Raw genomic sequence first — 23,707 nt, 5'->3', positions numbered from 1 at the left:
CTTCAGTGCAACTTACAGAAGATATTTGGATGCCATCAGAGTAAAACTGGCTGCATAAGAGGATTTCTTGGCTTTAACTGGGAAAAATTATATGACTTTGCTATCGAGTCCTGTCTAGTTCACACATCTTCCATGAACACAATCAATGGACTAAACCAGCACCACTCAAATTACACATCAATTTTTCCATTAACCATACAAGAACTAGTCCTACATTTAGACAAAACATGCTTTTCTGTAAAATAAATCTGCAAAAATATGAAAATATATCAATTCCATACTTCGACAATGCAACCTGACCCCTCTTTCATAAGGAAGGCTGTAGGTTTGCCAGCAGTTTACAGTATGTGTAGTTTGTGAAAATAGCATTAAAAACTTTCCATTGCATTCCTTGTTGCAAAAAAAAAAAAAAACTTTTTCTCAATACAATAAAGATTTAACAATATAACCACTGAACAATGATATGCTTTAGCATTTCTCCCCCATTAACTTTGATGCTGGTTATGCTAAGGATGGATTGTTTTTGAAGTCTTTGAACACCTATATGGCATTCAGATGCTGTCTGTTCAGACTGAAACAATCATAATGTTAAGCTGCGTTCACACCACCATCGACGCGCAGCAACAAAGCGACATGATCCCATTCATTTCAATGGAGAGCTGGCGATTTCAGACGACATGAGCAACAGTGACCATTGACGACCATTACAACTGGTACAGTGACCATTACACCTGGTATTAAAATGCGCTTTGGTCGATTGGATCACAAGTAGACGAGGGAGACACATTCCAGTTTACACCTGGTGTTTTACAGTTTTTCTCAATTGTTTACACACAAATACTGGTACTTGAGACACAATGACCACAACATGTAAATCATGCACCAACCCCCTGAACCAATTTTGCTAAACTACAAGCACAATTCCTGCTTTACACTCAAATTGCAGTTCTAAAACACACTTTTTTCAAAACACTACACACAATTCTCTGTTTTTGGCACAATTTTCATGCAGAAAATCTCTTGTTTTCACAAGGAACACACTGCCATTCAAATATGCACACTGACTCGTCACATGGGCAAACACATGTCACACAGCTTTACAATTAGCAATCAGAGCTTTGGCATAAAAGACCAAAACAGAAGAGAGGATGCAGCATAGTTTTTTTTGTTTTTTTACTGTAACTGTATACAGTACATTTTTGTTTTGTATGTAGACCACTGTATGCGCAACTTTGTGTTGGTTGGGATGTACACTGTGTACATTATTTTTGTGGGAAAATTTTAATATATTTGTTACCGTGTATTTGTGTGTTCTGAATATAAAAACAATATTCTCAAATATTTTACAACACACTTATGTATGTACTGTCTGTCGTAAGACACACATCCGATATGTTCGCCATTATAGCAGATGAACAGTAAATTAGTAGCGATACTACCAATATCACTACTAATTTAGGACTGAAATGCTGGATATAACCCGTATCCTTTCAGTGAAACGGGTGTAAAATGAGACGGTTGATAGGCGCGAGGCTGCGCGTGAAATGCTAGCGGGCTAAAGGCTAGTAGCCGAGATTCGCAAAGTTGGATCTAAGTAGCGATATCAAAGCAATCCGATTGTTTTTTATAAGGAATAGTGTCGAGAAAAAGTTCACATTATATAAAAATAGAAAGTGCTTGTTTATAAATGAGTGGTAAAGAAGAAAATTAAGGATTAATGAATCAATTCATAAGTGTAACACTGAACAAAACAAAGGCCTAAGTCATTATGATGAATGGAGAAGAAGTGTTTTCCATTCATCACAGTGTTTTACATTGAGCACATCAGTGTTCAACTGGTTCTTATAAATGTCTATTCATATGATGGTTTGTGTGTGTCATTTGAAAACAAAATACCATTTTGAGAAGAAAGAACATTGTTTTGAATGTAAAGTTTCAGGTTTTGCCCATTGTGTGTGTTTTTTTGATTTGTGTGTAGAGTTCTGAGAGTATGAGGCATGCTTTCAGAAAATGTGTGTAAACAATCGAGAAAAACTGTAATACGCCTCTTTTGTCCACTTTCAAACACTTCTGTCCTGATATGGGCTTTTTCAGATCTTTTGAACTAATAGATGAAATAAACTCGTGCAATTTATATATGAACGCGCTTGGAGATGACGGAAAAACACACGGAGAACAGCTGCTTTTGTTCCTGCTCTGATAGCATAAAGGTCCTTGCACAAAAGTATTCGTATTCGTCATTCGGTGTCTCTGAATTGTCAAAACGCGTCTCAAAATGCTTGCCACGGATGCGAAAAACGCAGAAAATCAAACCCGATACAAATTTTTTTATGACGGGCGAAAGTTTCGGAGGCAGAGTGTAAACGTGATTGGCAGAACGTGAGGTCGTTTTTATTTCGGACTCGGTGTGCAAGGACCCTACGACCACGCCAAACGCTGTGAGTGCGTGTTAGAAATCAGGAATGGTGAGAGAACGTTGTGCTTGGTACATTTTTCATCTTCAAACCAAACTTGGGTCTTTAGCCCTCAAAGGTAAAATCCCGTCTGGCTGGCGCTCTTCCCACATCGGTAGGCAGAGAGTACCGGTAGGCGGTCTTTTGTGGCTGTTCATATGCATTCGACCACATGAGCGTTTACACAAGAAAGCAATCCAGTCTAATGAGTTTTCAACTTCCTCTTGAAGTGGTCGAAAGTTGACAAACTCAAAACGTTTTAGATCCCGTTTACACCTGTATTTAGCGTCGTCCACTTGTGATCCAATCGACCAAAACGCATCTTTATACCAGGTGTAAACATAGTTAACTTTATGCAAATGAAAATGTACTTTCGAGAGCGTTAAAAATAGCCGCCATTGACACAGAGCACTCGCTGTTTCTCGTTCATCTTTAATATAAGCATTTTATGTACCGATTCCATTTAGATTTAGTCTTTTCCCTCCAAAATGTTTGTTTTTAGCGGCAAGAAAACGGATTAGGTGTCTAAAACATGGAATAACATCCGTGAATGTCATTGCTACTGAGTCGCTGGCAGTGTGAACGCATGCAGCTTTACACCCACACTTTAATCGAGGGAACTATAAATATCCACAACTAGCTGTGTAGTTCAATGTGTTTACACTATCACTTTTACACCAAAAAGATAAAAAAAAATATTGATTGAATGAAATTTGTTTAACAGGCATCCACCGCTGCAATTAAACAAACAGGTGTTTTACTGTACAGTATTTGTTCAGATCTTTATCAATGGAGCCCTGACTATTTCTTTATTTCTTTATTTATTTTTCTTCATGTTAATGTAATAGACCTACTGGGAAGTCTTTAGTAGCATCTTAAAGTTATTCAAAGGACATGCAGGATTATATGGATGGCTACTCAATATCATAATGCGTCTGCTGTCCTTTCCTGACACTCATTCCACATGACATTAAGAAAATCTTCTATAAAGCTTTGATTTTGTAATTATCTGATATTTTCAGTGGAAATCCACAAAACAAGCAGTGCTTCAAGGGGTGATACCTGTATGGCTTTGGCTGAGAGGTTGAAGTACTCAGGTAGACAGGCATGCAGGTAGATTCATATAGTATAATGTGTTTCTGTGTGTGTGTGTGTGTGTGTGTGTGGTCGGTCTAGATGTCCATGTCCACAGGTCTCATATCTCCTGTCTTGTGTTCCTTTACCCAGAGCTCTCTGTCTTTGGCTGGGTCCACACTCTGCAGGAGCTGGTCAACCGGCTCCAGCGTCTAAGAAACAAGAGCAGTCAAAAAAGGTCTGAGATGTTAGCTACCAAGTACACTGCTAAAAAATGTACACTACAAAAGTGTGGGGTCAGGTTTTTTTTTTTTTTTTTTTAAAGAAATTCTTACTTTTATTCAGCAAGGACACATTAAATAGATCAAAAGTGCCCGAATAGACCTTTATAATGTTACAAAAGATTTCTGTTTCAAATGCTGTTCGTTCTATTAATCAAATAGTCCTAAAAAAAAAAAGGTATGATGGTTTCTACAAAAATATGAAGCAGCACAACTGTTTTCAACATTCATAAGAATCAGAAATGGTTCTTGAGCATCAAATCATCATATTAGAATGATTTCTGAAGGATCATGTGACACTGAAGACTGGAGTAATGATCACAGGAATAAATTACATTTCACAACATACTAAAAAAACAGCTTAAATTGTAATAATAATTCACAATATTACTGTTTTTACTGTATTTTTTATATTATATATATATATTATACTATAAATTTAATATTATAATTTTAAGGCCAAAAGCTCCTTAAAGAGATAGTTCACCCAAAAATGAAGATTCTGTCATCATTTACTCACCCTCAAGTTGCTCTAAACCTGTATGAATTTCTTTCTTCTGTCGAACACAAAAGAAGATATTTTGAAGAATTCCGGTGACTAAATATTTGCAGGTCCCCATTGACTTCCATCGTATGAATGGGGATGTAGAATGGGGACCAGAAACTGTTAGGTAAATGATGTACCACTTCATGAAGTGTTACAGAAAACATGTCCATTAAGGCTGAGATCCTGTTTGAGATCCATCTGTTGAAACATACTCCGACTGATGGTGAGTGTTACTCTGTTTGTACGGGCTTGTGAAGTTGAGAGTGCTGGCAGCTACTCTTCTGTGAAGACAGCAGCTTTCTCTAACACAACCCCAAGGGCTCTGGAGCAGGTGTTTACACTCTGATTTGCCCTGACACACCAACCCTGTTCATTTACAATGTGTCTAGCTTGCATTAACCTATCATTCAGCAAATCGTAATGGAACTGAGATCCACACATACAACATTATTTTAACAGGCAGAGTTAACTTGTATACTAATGACAATTGTTTCCATTTAGTACTACATATTTATTTTATTGCACCGCTGGTGTTCACTTGTTTTGAAGGATTTTAAAAGGAAATGTAGATAGTAAAACTTAAGTTCTATCATCATTTACTCATCCTCATGTTGTTCCAAACCTGTAAGACTTCTGTTCATTTTCGAAACACAAATGAAGATGTTTTTGACGAAATCTGAGAGATTTCTGTCCCTCCATTGACAGTCTACGCAACTACCACTTTCAAGCCCCAGAAATGTAGTAAAGACATCATTAAATGTTTGTGCTTTGGCTTTGTTTGCGCAAAAAGCATAATTTACCACTTTATTTAGAAAATATTAATCTCCAACGCACGTTCACGCAACAAAGTCTGCTTTCGCATCAACAACACGAATGCATAGTGGTGCTCTCATGAACGCACGTGGGAGATTAATATTATAGAAATAAAGTGGAAAATTATGCTTTTTGTGCAAACAAACCCTCACACTGCTTCATAAAATTGAGGGTCTCATGGATTACTTTAATGATGACTTTACTACCTTTCTGGGGCTTGAAAGTGGTAGTTGCGTCGCTGTCAATGGAGGAAGAGAAAGCTCTCAGATTTTTATTAAAAAGATCTTCATTTGTGTTCTGAAGAGGAACGAAAGTCTTACGGGATTGGAATGACGTGAGGGTGAGTAAATGTTGACAGAATTTTCATTTTTGGGTGAACTATCCCTTTAAGACAGGAAAGTATCTGGATGCTTTCAGGATGTCGAACGTTTGTGGACGATGTTGATAGTTACTGTAATGATATATGTCTTTACTCTGCAAGGAAACTTGCGTGAACTTGAGGATAACGTACTTATACATCCATTAAAAATCACCAAAACACTAGTTGAGTAAAAGACATTAAGCAAAAATATCTCTGAAATTATAAGCTTATAAACTGCGTACATAATAAAGCTCATGTAATGAGATTTTCCCGACCGTATTACAAATCCTTTGAAACCTGCTTTAATGAAATTCGAATGCACTACAGATAGTACGGTATGAATATGAAGTTTGGGTTTTGAAATGGCGCTTAGCTGAGGGTTTGTTACCCAGAAGAACATACTGCTGTTACTCACACTTTGGTTGAACATGTCGGTCTCATGCCGCAGCGTAGTGTACTGACGCAGATGCTGCTGGATCATCTCTACTCGCTCCACCTCCAGCCTCTCCAACTCCTTCAGAGCACAAACACAGACAATCACAGGTCCAGCATCAGTCTGTGCACGGCCTTTAGAAAAAAGGTTCAGTGTGGTTCTTGACTCAATCTTAAAGAACTTCTTATGCCAAAAAGGTTCTATATATAAAGAGTCTTAAATGATTGCATAATACTTTCATGTTTAATGAGTTATTTCATTTTTTTCTACTGATAAAGTATGTTAATGAGCTGTTTAATATTACAATTAAAATCAATTAAAACATAAAAAAATCCAATCTTAGGATAGGAAGCCATAAAAGGTTCTATATATGAAGTGTGTAAAAGAACCCTTTAAGGTTCTATATAGAACTTTTTCTTCTAAGAGTGCATCTTACAGTCATTGGGACATCAGTGGAACGATGAGCTGATGGCTTAGACAAAAATACTATTCATTTTCTTTATGGTGAAATTAATTATTCACAGTAATGTATAAACCATTCAAGATACCTGCCATGAGTACAGGGCTATATAGTGAAGATTCATAATACAGAAGCCACAGGTCAGTGAAAATTCAACTTATTTTCCATTCAATTGATGAATTCCCAGTGAAGAACTACACTACCCAGAATCCTTAAAGTCCCCCTTTAGTCAATTATTTTATCCCTTAAAACTCATCTTTGATCACCAAAATGACGATTTTTTTTGGAAACATTTTTTGTCATGCCTTAAAATAGCTCGAATGTAACTCTAAACCCTTGCCCCATTTAATATACGCGGTTCGAGGAATATGCAAATGAGCCCCGCCTCCACTCACTCGCACCAGCTCAAAGATCCACTCGTTGACGATCAACCGTTGACCTGATTGGTTACAACGTAGTTTGTGACGTCAGAAACACCAGCAATTTCAAACCGTGTTTTTGAGACTGTCTTTGGTTCACTGCAGTTTTAAGGAGAAAATACTCAGCAATGGTGTTGAATTTGCACATGGTTTGTCTCATAAAGAAGATTCAGAAATCTCTGCATAAATATGCATGATATATCATGTTGCTCAGGGAAGCGAGAGAGAAACATCATGAAGTAATTACCAGGCTTGTGGTGACCATCTCCTCAAACCACTTTGACTGAGCCTGGTTGTAAAGGTCCACACAGCGCATCAGATCATCACCTATTCAGATAAAACACAGAGACGCTCATTACAATCATGCAGTTACATTACAATAAAAAATAAATAAAAAAAAGCGGTGTGGTTTATGCTTAAAATAAGTGGAAAAAAATGGAAGACAATATAAACTTCTCCTAAGCATTTGATTTCTTCTTAAACTTGATTTCAAAATTATAAACATTGAAAATATGTAAGAAAATACAAAAGAACACATTTTGTAATTAAATAGAATTTTACCAATTTTTTTTTTATGCATCATGCATGCCTTGGTCTTGAAAAAAGTTTATCTTAATGTCTGTAACTATTTTACTGGGTCTTTGCACCTAATAGCGATTATGCTTTTCAAACAAGGAATATATCTTGTTTAAATGCAATTTGGATATTTTAACTGGTAAAACAAACAAAGATGCTGAATATTTTTCATAGCTGTGTAGGCACATTGCTTGCCAGCAGATGGCAGCAGCCTCAACTTATTTATTACTATTTGTATTGCCTTCTGTAACAACAATCACAGTTAACATTCAAACTCCAAGCTGTTTACCCACAGCTGTTTTCACCCACAACTGCTTTACACTTAAGTGCATAATTAAAGGTAATCTGAGGGAAAAGGAGGCAGATGTGTGCGAGAGAGAAAGAGAGTATTGAGATCTTGAAAAAAAAAAAAAAGAAAAAAAAAAAAAGATTGCTCCATCTATATGTAAATGATCTGCATAGGCTTTAAAGACATCTGCATTAGTGATTTGAACTGCCATGATTATTGAAGGAAAACGGCGTTTGAGCCCTGCTTAATGTTTGGCCGTTGATTTATAGCGGGAACTGTGACTCGCTCTGTGCGTGGGAGTTTGGGAAAGAGAGAGATGCAGATAACATCATACAGGGTTTTTTTACTGAGCTCAGCTGCAGTGGAAAACACAGTAAAGCTCTTGGCAGCATCACAATTAAAAACAATCTCCTGCAGTCGAGCACTGGAAGAGATCTCTGCAAACAAAGGAAATCAAAGCTGACTTTTGTTTTACACCATATCAAATGGCTTATTGTAATTGGAGTAATTCTAATCAATAACAAATGAGTATGATAATATAAACTCGATTTTTACATCTTTTTTTTTTAATTGTGCTAGGGTGTTGCCTGCCTGGGCATTGCTTTGCATTGCTAATGTGTTCTGGGTGGATACTAGGCGGTTACTAGAAAGTTGCTTACTGGTTGAAGAGTCCATATTCTCAAGTCTCTGTACCATTGTGGTCTTTGGCGGGTTCCACATTCAATCTAAGGCGAGGGTTAAATTTGCAGACATTTTGATGCCAAAGACTTCTAAATATAATCATCCTCTTGCGAGAGACCACCTTCCTAAAATATATAGGCAATTCGATATGCATCTATATTGACCCATACAGTGTGAGAGAATATACAATATCATACAAGTGTGATATTATAAAGGCATGTTGCCCTTTACTGTATATTGTGACTACTAAAGCAAAACCTTTTTTTATATATATATATATTCTTGAATGTTTATTGGGTATATTTATTCATAAGAGTTTTTATACAGTTTATATATATATAATGTGTTGTGTGTGTATATATATATATATATATATATATATATATATAACATTTATTTATAATTTATTTAAATTATTTATTTATTCATTATTGAAATATTAAGAGAGATCCACCAATCTGTGAAGCTGATGTTACCAACAATTTAAATAAAAGAACAATAAACCTATCAGAGCTAAAAACAAAACATAAAAGCCCAATTAACTAAAAGCTTGTCTAAATAAAAGTGTCTTCAGATGCTTCAGATTTGACCACACGCAGCGACGGGCAGGGCAAAAAACTAAAATTTTATAATCAATTCTATATTTGACTGGAAGCCAATGGAGTGTGGATAAAGCCGGTGTAATGTGTGTCCTTCTGTTGGTTCCTGCTAAAAGCCTGGCTGCAGCGTTTTGCACCATTTGGAGACGACTCAGAGAAGATTTGTTAAAACAAGTAAAAAGAGAATTACAATAATCTAAACGAGAAAAAATAAAGGCATGAATAATCAACTCCATGTCAGCTTTGGACAACAATGTTCTCAATTTAGAAATATTTCTCAAATGATAAAAACAGTTTCTGACCAACTGTCTAGAATGACGATCAAGAGACAGTGATTACTTGAACAAAACACCAAGGTTTCTAAGGCTCAACTGGACAGATGAGCTGATTTGAAGTAGTTTTTGGTCTGGAGCAATGATTAAGGTATCAGTCTTTTTTGTATTCAGTTGTAAGTAGTTATTGTTTAACCAGTTCATAATGCAAGACAGGCATTCCAATAATTCAGTTAACTTAATTAACTCTGACTCTTTGAATGAACAGTACAACTGAATGTCGTCAACATAAAAGTGATAAGACACTTTTAAAATGACAAATTATTTCACAAAGAGGGCTAATATACAATAAAAACAAAATAGGACCTAAAACCGAGCCCTGAGGAACTCCACATGACAGAGGGGACATTTCAGACAGAATGCTGTTAACAAACACACAAAATGATCTGTCACTCAGATAAGAGGAAATCCATTTAAGAACAGACCCAGAGAACCCCATTTCATTTCGTAACCGATAGTACATTATGGTCAAATGCAGATAATAATTAAATCAAGTAAATCAAGTAAAGAGTGAGCCAATCAGCAGTAAGGGGCGTGTCACTCATGATGGGGGAAGAGAGAGTGAGCCAATCAGCAGAAAGGGGACATGTCACTCATGATGGGGGAAGAGAGAGTGAGCCAATCAGCAGAAGGGGACATGTCACTCATGATGGGGGAGGAGAGAGAGTGAGCCAATCAGCAGTAGAGGGCGTGTCCACTCATGATGGGGGAGAAGAGAGAGTGAGCCAATCAGCAGTAGGGGGCATGTCACTCATGATGGGGGAGGAGAGAGCGTGAGCCAATCAGCAGTAGGGGGCGTGTCACTCATGATGTGGGAGGAGATAGAGTGAGCCAATCAGCAGTAGGGGGCGTGTCCACACATGATGGGGAGGAGAGAGAGTGAGCCGATCATCAGTAGGGGGCGTGTCACTCATGATGTGGGAGGAGAGAGAGTGAGCCAATCAGCAGTAGGGGACATGTCACTCATGATGGGGGAGGAGAGAGAGTTAGCCAATCAGTAGTAGAGGGCGTGTCCACTCATGATGGGGGAGGAGAGAGAGTGAGCCAATCAGCAGTAGGGGGCATGTCACTCATGATGGGGGAGGAGAGAGTGAGCCAATCAGCAGAAGGGGACATGTCACTCATGATGGGGGAGGAGAGAGAGTTAGCCAATCAGCAGTAGAGGGCGTGTCCACTCATGATGGGGGAGGAGAGAGAGTGAGCCAATCAGCAGTAGGGGGCATGTCACTCATGATGGGGGAGGAGAGAGCGTGAGCCAATCAGCAGTAGGGGGCGTGTCACTCATGATGTGGGAGGAGATATAGTGAGCCAATCAGCAGTAGGGGGCGTGTCCACACATGATGGGGAGGAGAGAGAGTGAGCCAATCATCAGTAGGGGGGAGGAGAGAGAGTGCAAGAGGGATATTTGAAGAAAGAACATAGAAAGAGAGATGGCTGACAGAGATTACAAAAAAGAAAACCTCAGAGGAACATCACTGGGAAAAGAAGAGGCCTGGTCCTCTCTCATCCTTCACTGTCATCGCTCCTCTTTTTATGCTTCCAAAGCTCCTTCGTGAGAGATACGAGACCGGTGCAGCGCACAGGTGATGCTCATTATCAGTCCCGCCACCGGCCTCACGCCATTCTCTCATGGCTCTCGGCCCTGCCCTGCTTGCAACATACGTGACCTACCAGCGTATTACTATCCAGAATACTATAAATTCGGAAATACTACTCTGTTGGCGTATTGTTTTTCGCATTATATGAAGTTAACTAAACATGTTTGTATATTTATTTTATAAAATAAAAATAATAAAATAAAAATTTCCCACCCTCAATTTCTGCATACTTTAAGGATTTCAAATCCTTAACGTAAACCCTGACGTAAAGGAATCATTTTACTAATTGTCACGTGATTCTGATCAAAAGCACAAAAACTGCTGAGGTGGTTCCAAGGTTGAAAGACAGGTCCTGAATAAAAAAGCCATGGTACTGAATGATCATCATAGTGTGCCATGTACCATGGCATGGAATTCCATGATACGTAGTGCTTGGAATACCTATCACCAAAAAAACTTTTCAGTTACAAAACATGTCAATATCATGGTAGCCTACTTTTCATTACTTTAAAGTGAGTGCATGTTGTGTTTTGGAATTGAATAGTGAACCAGGAACTTCTCTCACAGTGCTGCTAGACTAAAACACTCAGTGTGGCTGTACAAGAGTCAGTCATGGTCATTTGGCCCTCTGTGCTAATAGAGACAGCCTATAAGAACTGAATAAGACACCGTTAAGAGTCCTCAATAATGCAGCCTTCACTCAGGCCAACAGGTTGTCCCGAACCTCGAAGGGTGAGTGAATTCTCCCCCGTGTGAACCTCAGGGCTGCCAGGTCTTCTTGCGTTAGGGATGTGTGAGTGTCCAACTCAGGACAAATCCGGCATTGATAGTAGGCATCTGAGGAATAAGACTCTTGGCATGCTGATCGTCCGCTCCCACAAGGCCCGTTTTCCCACTGCAAAAATAGATCTTTACTCCATGCCTTTCCCAACTCCGTCTGGAACCAATACAGCCTGGCTCCTCTCAAACAGAGACTCCTGGGACTGAGCCACGGTCCTCTTCTATCCCCATGCAGCGTTCTCTCCCATCCTGTTTGTCATGCCTCTCTCCACAGCTCAAAAACACAGTCCCATCTCCACACGCTACAACATTGGCAGCCGAATGGTGCCCTGCGCAAGATTTCACCACAAAGAAAGCTCCTTACTTAAAGCACTGATGCCTGATTATGGGTTCGCTTAATTTGCAAAGCTATCCTAAGTGGAAGAGAATGGCCGGAAGTTTTTAAACCGAGAAACTATTGAGGAAGTCAGAAAGTTTGTCTGCTACAGTGTTATGACAGCTGGAACAAATTGAGGGACTGGTTATGGCGGCAAATCAATGCATCAGTTGTGCGCTCGGTTATTTTAGGCATCGATTTTCCGCCATAACTGATGACTTGAGGATTCTTATAGTTCTGATGGGCTTTTTAATGAACTGTTTAACCCTATTGCATCATATTTGATATGCAAAATTCTAAAGGCTTCTAAATTATCAACATGATCAAAACTTTGCTGAAAAATTGATTTACATTATACAAGCTATCAGAATTGTATCTTATTCTGGCTATTAAAATTTCAGCAACTGCACATTTTTGCTCAGTTTGGGCCTCTGAATAAAATGTAGGTGTTTTTTCCCCCCTCAAATGTGAGCTCCATGTTCTCATATATTACAGTATTTTACATGAGCCTGATGAATCAAATATGATACTTATTTACATACTTATGATACTTAGGTAGCATTTGAAGCTCGACAATTGCTTATTAAATGTATTTGAGGCCATATACAATAGCTTTGTATAAAGACCAGACTGAAATTATCCGTTATTATGTCACTTTGAAACTTTCCCATCCACTGCAAGTTCTTAGTTCTTTACCGCGAAATACAACGGATGTGACGTGCATGCGCGCTCCCGAGCCTCTCTCCTTATATACAGTCTATTGTAGACGGTCAGGGAGTTACGTCCGGTTAAAGGCGCACGTTTTTCGGCTTATATCTCAGTCAATCTTTGATCAATATTCCCAAGACTCTAATCGTTCGTAGTGCTGGACGGGGCCTTTCGAACGAGCCCACCCCCGAGGTCCAACTCGCCCGGCTCCCCGAGTTATAGCCGTTCGAAATCGGGGGTCCCAGCGAACGGCGATCCGGTAGGGGGCATCCCCGAGGCCCGCCACTCTAGCATTCGGGCAAGGGTTCCCCTGGGACCTCCTCCCCCGAATTTGAGCTCTCTGGGTCTTTACGTTCCAGAGATACGAGCGATTTTCTCCTCGAAGAAGAAGATCGTGACGTCACCGGCGTCCGCAATTTTGCAGCGCGCCCGATGGTTTTCTGCTAATATCTCCGCGAAAACACCACCAAAAACTATGGAACTTATATGGTTCTTTTCAGCTCGACTAGATGGTCCCAACGAGCTCGGTGCTCGCCGAATCCGTCAAGCATTCGCCGAGATATTTGCGTAATAGACGGTATTGTCTATGAGTTCGAGCACGAGCGCTCTTGTAAAATTTGGTTGCAATCTGAAACATCACTACTAGAGGCCGCTAAAAGTTACGTAGAGCACCTTTAAACTAGCATTGTAACTCCACTTATTTCCTGGGTTTAGTAACATCTTAGATCAAAGAAAAGTGTCTTCAGGTTTATTGTGTGTAATAAGATCACACAAGTTTGGGCTTAATGAACTGCTTTTGTACTGATGCTCTGACCTGCTTGTGTGGATTTCCGTCGGGCTTTCTTAATATCCTCCTCTGTTTTGTTGCTCAATTTGATCTCAAGCTGCTGTGTTTTCACCTCAAGATCCTTCTGTCTGTCTGCTAGAGCCTTCCGTGCCTGCAAAACACAACACAAAGAAGTCATGCGAAGACCAGATTATATGTGGCAACTTTCCACAAATAGGGCACAAAATATACCATAATACTTTTCCTTCTTCAACAAATGATCAGAGAAAGGAAGTGTCTGACCTTCAGAAAATAAGAAAACAAAGTACCATCAACCTCAAAAGGTCAAACCAAAACTTGAGAGAGATTTTCTAATCAATTGCGATGGAATTAGCATTTTTTAAACACTAAATTAAGACATTGAACAAAGGTTGAAACCCCGATTTGTGTGATTTTGTAATTATCTAGCAAGTAAATGAAATAGAATGTAATGTAAATAATTGATACTATGCCACACTGGCTAACAGAACTGCACATTTAGTCTGAATTGGTTCACACAGTCATGTTGTCTGGAGGTTGTTAGATTATTAGTAGATGTTCTCTGCTGTATTCAATCATATCAAGCCATAGATCATGTGAGCTTCATTGTCTGCAATCCCATTGATAGCTACCGCATTGCGACAGTTAAATTGTGCTAAACTTCGATGCATTGCCTATGGTTACTGTTGCTCATGTCGCCAGAAATGGCCAATTCTCACTGGAAATGAATGACGGATAAGAGGCCTGGGGTCACTGCTGATGTTTAATCAGAGGGATAAACAAGTGAATCTCTCAAGGCATCATTCTGATGTGTTCTCATTTCTCATCCAGCCATCTGCTGTCCATGCACAAGCTGGAATAGACATGTCGACACACTGGCTTCAAGACATAAAGTGCAACCTGGGAAACATTTTAGAGCCATTTGTACCAGCAACACACTGACTTGAAAAGAAAGTTTAAATATGCTTGACAAAATCACAATGGATTTTAATGTTCCCTTGTAAAAACCTTTAGCATACTTTTAAAAAACAGTATTTGTTATGGAAATAATACATTTTAAAAGAACATACTTAAGAGTGAACTGAATGTAATGTTTTCAGAAACTTAATTGCATGTTATTTATAATTAAATGAAAATGTATTTCAGTTTAAATTTATATTAAATGCAATTAGCTGAGCTTAAGAGTGTTTTTAACCCATTTACAGTAAGTACATATTTATATGTAATTACTTAATAACATCTATTGTAAATATTGTACATTTTACCGTAACTATGCAACCGTTTGCACTATCAAAACTATTCAAATTGCCCCTGACAGTAGACAACATGAGCTTTTCTGCAATATACGGCCTATTACGGTAATTTCAGCAAATGACAGCCGCTTTCTGCCAGAGAGGGAAGGAAGGATTTGCACAGAGAGATACGAAGCGTAGAAGGTTAGAGTGTTTTGGATTGCATAAAATAATAAAAGAAACGAACAAATACATGGCGAATTAAGTGGTAGACAGCAGAAGAGGGGATTGGGATGATTTTTGATTAAACTTGGGGGGCAGATGGCTGTTACTCTTTCACGCATCTTAGCATGTGGTGTGTGCATGTGTAGCCTAGGTGTGCGTGTTGTATGCATGCATTATTATATGTGTGCGTGTATGGAAAAAAAGTGTCCTAAATGAAAACTGTGCAGCCCAGTGTCACAAAAAAAAAGTCTTGTATATATGTATTATAGTTTTTCATTTTTAAAGTGTTGGTTTCTTTCGTTCATGATTTTTCAGTTTTTTTCTAAATATTAAAAAAATCAGTAAATCTATTCTCGTTTATTTTTTATTTTTGTCTATTCAAATTCTATTTACAAACTCACCACACACAGTAATGGCCAATAACTGTAATTTGTTGAAAGCTAATTTTTTTCTGAAAAAGATGACACCTTGCACATGAAGATAGTAAATTGTTTTAGAATTTTACAGTAAAAAAAAAAAAAAAAAAAAAAAAATATGTGCAACAAACCTATTTTAGCTTCAGGTTCTAAAGAGTTAAGAAATGATCCAATTATAGACTCATACTTTAAAGATTTGAATGTGACAAAAGATTTTTGTCTTTTAAGATTTTTAAAAATCTTTTAAGATTTGACAAGTGCACATTCAAAGGAATTATGTACACTTAGGGTTTCAACAAAACATTTATAGAGTTTGCACCTTCTCCACTGCAGCATAACGGCTGACCAGCTGCTTTCTCAGGTCAGCGATGTGGTGGTCGTATTTCTTCATGTCTTTTTTAAAGTTGTCCCCTCTGAAGGTCAGGAAAGGCTTCTCGACTTCACTCTGGAGCTGGAGAGAAAATCCTTGAAATCAGTTGAACATCGAACAGCGTCTGAAATGAGCTGTGGGTGTGTGTGTGTGGTTCTCTAAGACCACGTTTACTTCATTTCAGCGCATACAGTATTTGGATCAAGCCCAAAGTTTCTGCTCCGGTAATGATTATGATGATGATGTTCTTTAAGAAAGAAGGCTTTTGTTTTGCCGTCTCCGTAAATCACCTGTGATCTGAGGGAATAAGACTGCAGAATCACCTCCATCTTTCTGCAATTAATCACCCACACTGGCAGTAAATAGAGCACGCAAGTGTGAACTTGGGAAAGCACAGCGGTGGAAATAGACAAATCACAGCAGACTGAGAAAAGCGGTGTAGCTCATTACATACAGGCAGCTAATAACATCTCTGAGGGGAAGCTACTCAGTACGCCACAGAAATGAAATAAAGGCCGGATACTGCATCTTCCCTGACAATGCATGAGTTTGAACTGCCAGTTTCTCAACTGGATCTTATATCACCTCTATTGAGAAATGTCATCATAAGAGTGAACTCAAAACTGCCCACCTTTGAGGAGAACTTGAGATGGACCTCGGCTTCATCAGCTAGACTCTTCTTGACTTGAGCCCAAGCTTCTCCAAGAGTCCTAACCAATAAAACCTGGTTAAAGCTATACCACATTACTCTTCAGAGTTATCAAAATAAGTGTACTTCTTATTTTGGGGTGTTTCTTAAACACCCCAAAAGATTACTAAACCATGATGACTTAAAATGCACTTTAAAGTAAAACTTTTAATTTGACATTATTACAAAGTGCACTTAAAGTCTACTTAAATATAGTCATGAAATACAGTCTTTTAGTACACTCAGTTGGCCTTTTATTTTACTAATATTATACATTTTCTGCAAGTACAGTTTTTTAAAATGATACTTTTAAGACTTGAAGTACACTACAAGTGCGCATTCAATAAAATTAAGCTTGTGTAAGCATGTTTTTAAGTACGTGTTAATTTATTCTTGAATTCAATTTGTTTAATATATTTCATTCTTTTCAAATGTATCTAGCTCAAAGCTTTTTATATAATAAATTATTATTATTTTTTTAATCCTCAACTGGATGGAAAAACTATGGAAGCATGTTTCGGCCACCGAATAATAAAAAAGGTAATTGCCACTTTTTTTATCTGGCAATTGTGACTTTATATATCATAATTCTGACTTTATAACTCAAAATTGTGAGAAAAAAGTCCGAATTGTAAGAAAAAAAGTCGCAATTAACTTTTTAATTGTTTTATTCCGTGGCGGAAACAAGCTTCCATAAAAAAACAAAGTGTCCAGTACTCAAAAACCTTCAATACTACTTCTAAATCATCCTTGTGACGTACCCTTCCTCTTGTGCTGCCATTGGGAACATGGAGAGTTTGGAAAGGTTCTTGGCATATTCCTCTTCGATTTTTATCCTGAAACAAAGCGTTATCAAGACAAAACATTTCAATGTGGCATATAGTCTCATATAGTACTACTGAAAGAACTCCACCGCAAGATGACTAAAAACTAGTTAAGTTAATAAATTATTATTAATATATTCAAGTAATACCACTCTAATCTACAGTAATTCAAATTCTAAGAAACACCTAAAATCAATCAGTAACTTGATTTTATTGAAGAACATACACTTCTTGAAACTTCTGGAATCACAGAATCAATTTTGGTTAATTTACGCATTTAATAAATCAGTTGTGTTAATAAAAAAAGATAGAAAAAAAGCTGTTTTGACATGATTACAGCAGAAATACCGGCTTAATGGATAACAGTGGTTGGGTCCTTTGAATATTGTGGGCAACCTTAGAGTCCAAAAGGTTGAGAACCTGTGTTTTAAGGATGTTTAGACATTTTTTACAAGGCAAAAATACTGATTAAAGTCACCATGACATCACAATTGATAATTCCTATTGTTTTTATGGAATAGTGCAGTATTTATTAAATTATTTATCTGTGTCCATTTTTTTTATTATTATTCATGGTCCCTCATAATCTTTAATCAAAATAACTTCCCCTCCCTCATGCAGCAACACCTCTTCTCTTCTCTGATGACATGTTTACTGGCGTGAGGGCGGGGCAACCTGTCACTCACATGAGATCCACCAATAGCAAACCACAACCATCAAATCAATTCCCCAAGGACAAAATCAAGCCCAGCCCTACATTTTTCTTCTTCGAGGAGGAAGAAAAAACTATTGCAACTTCTTTTTCATGCCGACTTCAAGAAAATGTTTGTTTTGCAGTGTAATACAGAGTGAGGTGTTACATAAGGAGTCAGTGTGAGAAAGAGGCTTTCCCACCTTTCTCTGATGAACTCAGCCATCTCTTTCTGCATCTGCTTTCCCTTCAGCTGTTTCTGCAGCAGCACTTCGAACCCTGACACTGTTGCCCCCTGAGGGTCCCTCTTATCGGCCTGCAGAGGACAGAGAGACGTTACACACACTACCACATCATCAGAACCAGACTGTCAACAACACGTGAGCCACAGTGAGTGTGAGTCACAGTGTAGGTTTGCATGAATCAGAGCACGTGGGAGGGGGCGTACGGCCTTGCGGGTGTAACAGTGAGTGTGCGTTTCGGTGAAGGGTGTGTATAGGTTGTTGAGGGTATGACTAATATAATGTGAGGGCTCCTGATGCAATGTGTGTACGCAGCATGGTAATGGAATATGCTTTTCTCTGTGTGTGTGTGTGTGTGTGTGTGTGTGAGGTATAAGAGTCTGCTGTTGTGATGGAAGTTGATGTGCCAAGCCACACATGACAGAAGTGTCATAGCCTCTTCACACGCTTGACTTGAGAAACAGCCAGGAAGAATCCACCCAACAAAATACTCCTCTTAGCATTTGCCTGTGATTTTGCCAAGTAAGACATGTTCATGGGTCAACATATTGGAACAACATTCCTGTCTAAAAAAATGTGTCCTAACCCTATCCCTACCCCTTAACCTAACCCTACCAAGTGAAATGATAGGTGAATAACAGATGTAGAATTTTTTCATAAAAAAACTCTCCCCGCCGTAAATTTTGCGTCTGAAAGGGAAACTCCTACAAATGCATATGCAATAAGGTCAGCCGCCAAAATAACCCTGTCCACGCCTTTTTAGCGCAAATTTTTCACTGCGTGTCTTTAGTAAATCCTGACATTCGTTTTTTTAACGCTAAAAGAGGGTTTGTGCTGGCGCAAGCGGTTAGTAAATCTGGCCCAAAAACCATTAAACTTTTTGTTCATTAAAATAAAATATAAAAACTAAATTTCTAAGACGAAATTTTCTAAGATATTTGAATTTAGTTTAAACCTGATGGACTAAATTATTATTATTTTTTTTAATAAAAAAATGTGTAGATATAATAAAATATTAAAAAATTGAAAAACACATAACTCACTAATTACTGGATGGATGGGTAAACTTTAATGCATCAGGTTAACTCTATGTGTGCTACAGTATAGCATACATTTGTCACAATGCATTTTTTTTTGTCCTTCTAATAGATGTGACCTGTTCGATACTAATCCTAGTATGGTATCAGCACTCAGCCACTGCGGTCCACCATGGATGATTGTCCTCTCTCTCTCTCTCTCTCTCTCTCTCTCTGTGTGTCTCTCACCCAGAAATAGTCGCAGTAGCTCCATTCATTGGGCTTGAGAAGCTGCTGCTCCAGCGTAGACATGGGCACAGGGAAGGTGACGCAGTTGATCTGTGGTGAGATAAAACAGAGGGAGGTCAGTTCACAGTGAGTGTGTGTGTGTGTTGTTTTGTCAGGATGGTTTTATTTTCAGAGGAGTGAGACAGAGCTGGCTTTTGTAAGTCTCAGAGGGGAGACAAACGAAAGGTCACGATTTAAAAGAGAAAGGCTGGTCATATAGACTGTGACCTATTGCTGCCTGAGAATGAACAGAGTGGTGGAGGAAGAGAGAGAAAGAAAGGGTATGTTTAGAATGGCAAACTATTTTTAAAAGCCTAGTATTTTGAGGATGCACTATGTATAGCGTGCAGAGTCTGCAAGTTTTCTCTATACAGGCACATTTATCAAAGCACACTGCATGAAACACTGTATCACATGTGAAGAATGAAAGCTCATTAATGCATGTTTAATAATGTTTCACACATTTCTTTTTTAAATCTTAAGCAGTAGCAAAAGAAGTACACTTAGCATTCTTTTTACAGAAATAATTTACTTTAACCCCTTAACTGTCACCCCCCTTTTTGAGAATAAAAAAATGTCTTTCTTCTGTTGACCACAAAATAAGTTATTTTGAAGAATACTATACTATGGAAGTCATCAACTGTTTGGTTACCCATAATCTTCAAAATATCTTCTTTTGTGTTCAGCAGAAGACAGAAATTCATACAGAAATTCATTGAAACAACTTGAGGGTGTGTAAATTATAACTAGGGCTGTCAAACGATTAATCGCATTCAAAATAAAAGTTTGTGTTTACATAATATATGTGTGTGTGCTGTGTATAATTATTTTGTATATAAATGCACACATGTATATATTTAAGAAAAATATGTTGTTTATATATAAAATGTTTATATTTATATAAAATATACATTATGTATATAGGCTACATTCAGTCTATATACAGTATATACATGCAAATATTTCTTAAATACACATGCATGTGTGGGTATTTATGTATTAAAAATAATTATACACAGTGCACACACATATATTATGTAAACACAAACTTTTATTTTGGATGCGAATAATCACGATTAATCGTTTGACAGCCCTAATTATAACAGAATTTTCATTTTTGGGGTGAACTATCTCTTTAAGTATTTATATGTAATTTCATAATCACTTCTATTGTCTTTGAAATATGTATAAAGTTTGCTTGTCAGTGCGTGGTTAATGTACTGAGAAGCATTTATGGTAAACTAAAACATGCGTTAATGTCATATTGAAACTCATGTATTTGCAATTACAAATTTGTAATAATGAAGTTGCAATTTTAAAATATATTAACTTTAAAATTATCTGACTTTGATTTTCTGGAAAAAAAATGTAAAAAAAAATATATATTTTTTTTTACATTTTTTTTTCAGAAAATAAAAGTCAGATGATTTTTTTTACATATTTTTTTTTTCAGAAAATCAAAGTCAGATAATTTTAAAGTTTAAAGTTTTAAAGTTTATATATATATATATATATATATATATATATATATATATATATATGAAAATAGTGTTTTTGTGCATTTTTCATAACAATAAACTTCGATAAGTTCACTTTTCTTTTCACTTCAGAAATAATCTGCCAAGTGCCCTCTTTAAAAAGAGTCCAAACTTCAGTCTGTGCTCCAAAGCATTCAAGATTTATGACAGTTTAAGTTGGAAAATTCATTTTCAGGTCTATGCTCAAAAAGTGGTTAACAAGTAACACATGGATTATATCTACTGCATAAATCTAATACATTACCATAAAATCCCCTAAAAAAAATGTTGGCCCAAAACACGGGGAGCAAGATTATGCTTTTAAGATTTGAAGTAGGCCTACACAACAAATGCACGTTCAATACAATTAAGCGCACTTATTTAAAATCATTTTCAAATAAACCAGGCAAGCGGAGACCCACACTAAAAATAAAAGGCCCAACGCAATGGGGTTAAAAGATTTTAATGATACTCATTACCTATATAAATCTGACAAGTCTCTTTACATGTCCGATCCATTTACCGCAAAATCTAAATCAACTGTGTGTCATTGCACGCTGTGACAACACTTCTGCAGTGCATAGTAGCAAATATTTCATATTTTGAGAGACAATAAAATGGCTGGACTCTAGCACAGTATGCAGGTATGCAAGTGCACCGTTCCACTTAAAACACAGCCAGAGATTTGCTCACAACCACTAAACAAGTTGTTCAGAGTGAGATTACTGCAGTTATGTACACTCATAAAGTGTTTGCGTATACACTCTAGGGTCCATGGCGTCTCCAATTAGCCTGTAAGCACTGCAATTATGTAATGCTCACCATCTGTACCGCCTCCCTGCCACTGCCAAACAGGATGTGCTCCCTACCGTAGCCCTTCAGTGCCTCACACACACACACACACACACACACATATTCATGCTCAAATACTCCACTGTAAACAAATTGGTCTTACCCTCTTGTAAGCAAGATATTTTGCAAAGTTATGTAAATTATTAAGATATTCCATTAACTTTGATATCTATTTAACACACTAATGTGTGTCAAATATACACTCACCTAAAGGATTATTAGGAACACCATACTAATACTGTGTTTGACCCCCTCGCATTCAGAACTGCCTTAATTCTACGTGGCATTGATTCAACAAGGTGCTGAAAGCATTCTTTAGAAATGTTGGCCCATATTGATAGGATAGCATCTTGCAGTTGATGGAGATTTGTGGGATGCACATCCAGGGCACGAAGCTCCCGTTCCACCACATCCCAAAGATGCTCTATTGGGTTGAGATCTGGTGACTGTGGGGGCCATTTTAGTACAGTGAACTCATTGTCATGTTCAAGAAACCAATTTGAAATGATTCGAGCTTTGTGACATGGTGCATTATCCTGCTGGAAGTAGCCATCAGAGGATGGGTACATGGTGGCCATAAAGGGATGGACATGGTCAGAAACAATGCTCAGGTAGGCCGTGGCATTTAAACGATGCCCAATTGGCACTAAGGGGCCTAAAGTGTGCCAAGAAAACATCCCCCACACCATTACACCACCACCACCAGCCTGCACAGTGGTAACAAGGCATGATGGATCCATGGCACCAACAACCATGCCACGCTCAAAATTGCTTAAATCACCTTTCTTTCCCATTCTGGCATTCAGTTTGGGGTTCAGGAGATTGTCTTGACCAGGACCACACCCCTAAATGCATTGAAGCAACTGCCATGTGATTGGTTGATTAGATAATTGCATTAATGAGAAATTGAACAGGTGTTCCTAATAATCCTTTAGGTGAGTGTATATTTATATCTATTTAACACACTATGTCTAGAGACTAATGTCTCTTTTTTTTAATCTAACTCAATCAAGGCTTTTTTATAGTATTTCTTTTAATAATTTAATTTGTAAATGTTACTACAGAACTTTCAAGAAATCCACCTCAGGAATAAAGTAACCACCACTGGAGGACCACCGTTTTTCAATGGCAGATTCAAAAATGTTTACCCCAGTTCAATTAATATGTGGTCTTGCAAACTACCAATAGTTACGTATTGTTAACAGTCCTATTCGCTATAATTACTTAAACTCTGTTACATTAAATTTGGCATCAATAATTTCATAGTTTCATAATTTCAATAAATGTTGATCACAGACTTTGTGTAATTAGGCACATTGTAATAAATAAATAAATAATAAATGGCACATTGTAATTGATATATATATATATGCATAAATATTATCATTATGCAAATATCAAAAATATGCAAAAATATTATCATAATTAATATACAATTATTTACAATATTATTGTGCAAATGAAAAAAAATACTATAAAATGCATTTGTTTATGCTTTCCCGATGTAGGTAGACTTAAATAGATAGATAATAATTAAATTATATATTTAAATATTTAAATGTTATATAATGGTGATAAATTGTGAAGGCATACAAATTGGCTAATTTTCCAAAGTAAAAAAAACATTAAAAAAATATTTTTATATTTTTAAAACATTAAATATATATATATATAGTATATATATATATATATATATAGAATTGCAACTTTTTATCTCACAATTCTGACTTTTTTAATAAAATGCAATTGCTTGTTATACAG

The 23,707-nt window shown here is 37.3% G+C and overlaps 1 protein-coding gene across 2 annotated transcripts in view; it reads right to left on the bottom strand.

The window, feature by feature from the left end:
- Positions 1-2,854: 2,854 nt before the first annotated feature.
- Positions 2,855-23,707, bottom strand: part of gas7a (growth arrest-specific 7a) — a 39,978-nt gene continuing 19,125 nt past the window's right edge. Inside the window, exons 5-13 of one of the 2 annotated variants that reach the window (XM_056251761.1) lie at positions 19,539-19,628; positions 18,235-18,347; positions 17,278-17,352; positions 16,460-16,538; positions 15,778-15,909; positions 13,595-13,718; positions 7,089-7,168; positions 5,945-6,043; positions 2,855-3,739 (exon numbers count right to left, since the gene is read on the bottom strand). In XM_056251761.1, coding sequence (XP_056107736.1) covers positions 3,626-3,739; positions 5,945-6,043; positions 7,089-7,168; positions 13,595-13,718; positions 15,778-15,909; positions 16,460-16,538; positions 17,278-17,352; positions 18,235-18,347; positions 19,539-19,628 — 906 coding nt within the window. In that variant the 3' untranslated portion in view covers positions 2,855-3,625. The remainder of the gene's footprint in view (positions 3,740-5,944; positions 6,044-7,088; positions 7,169-13,594; positions 13,719-15,777; positions 15,910-16,459; positions 16,539-17,277; positions 17,353-18,234; positions 18,348-19,538; positions 19,629-23,707) is intronic. The other variant, XM_056251768.1, reaches the window with a different exon arrangement.

The sequence above is a fragment of the Rhinichthys klamathensis genome, unplaced genomic scaffold, assembly GCF_029890125.1.
Source record: "Rhinichthys klamathensis goyatoka isolate OS25496 unplaced genomic scaffold, OSU_Roscu_1.1 h1tg000004l_1, whole genome shotgun sequence".
In the NCBI taxonomy this organism is placed as follows: domain Eukaryota; kingdom Metazoa; phylum Chordata; class Actinopteri; order Cypriniformes; family Leuciscidae; genus Rhinichthys; species Rhinichthys klamathensis.
This window is presented reverse-complemented; position numbering and strand designations above follow the sequence as displayed.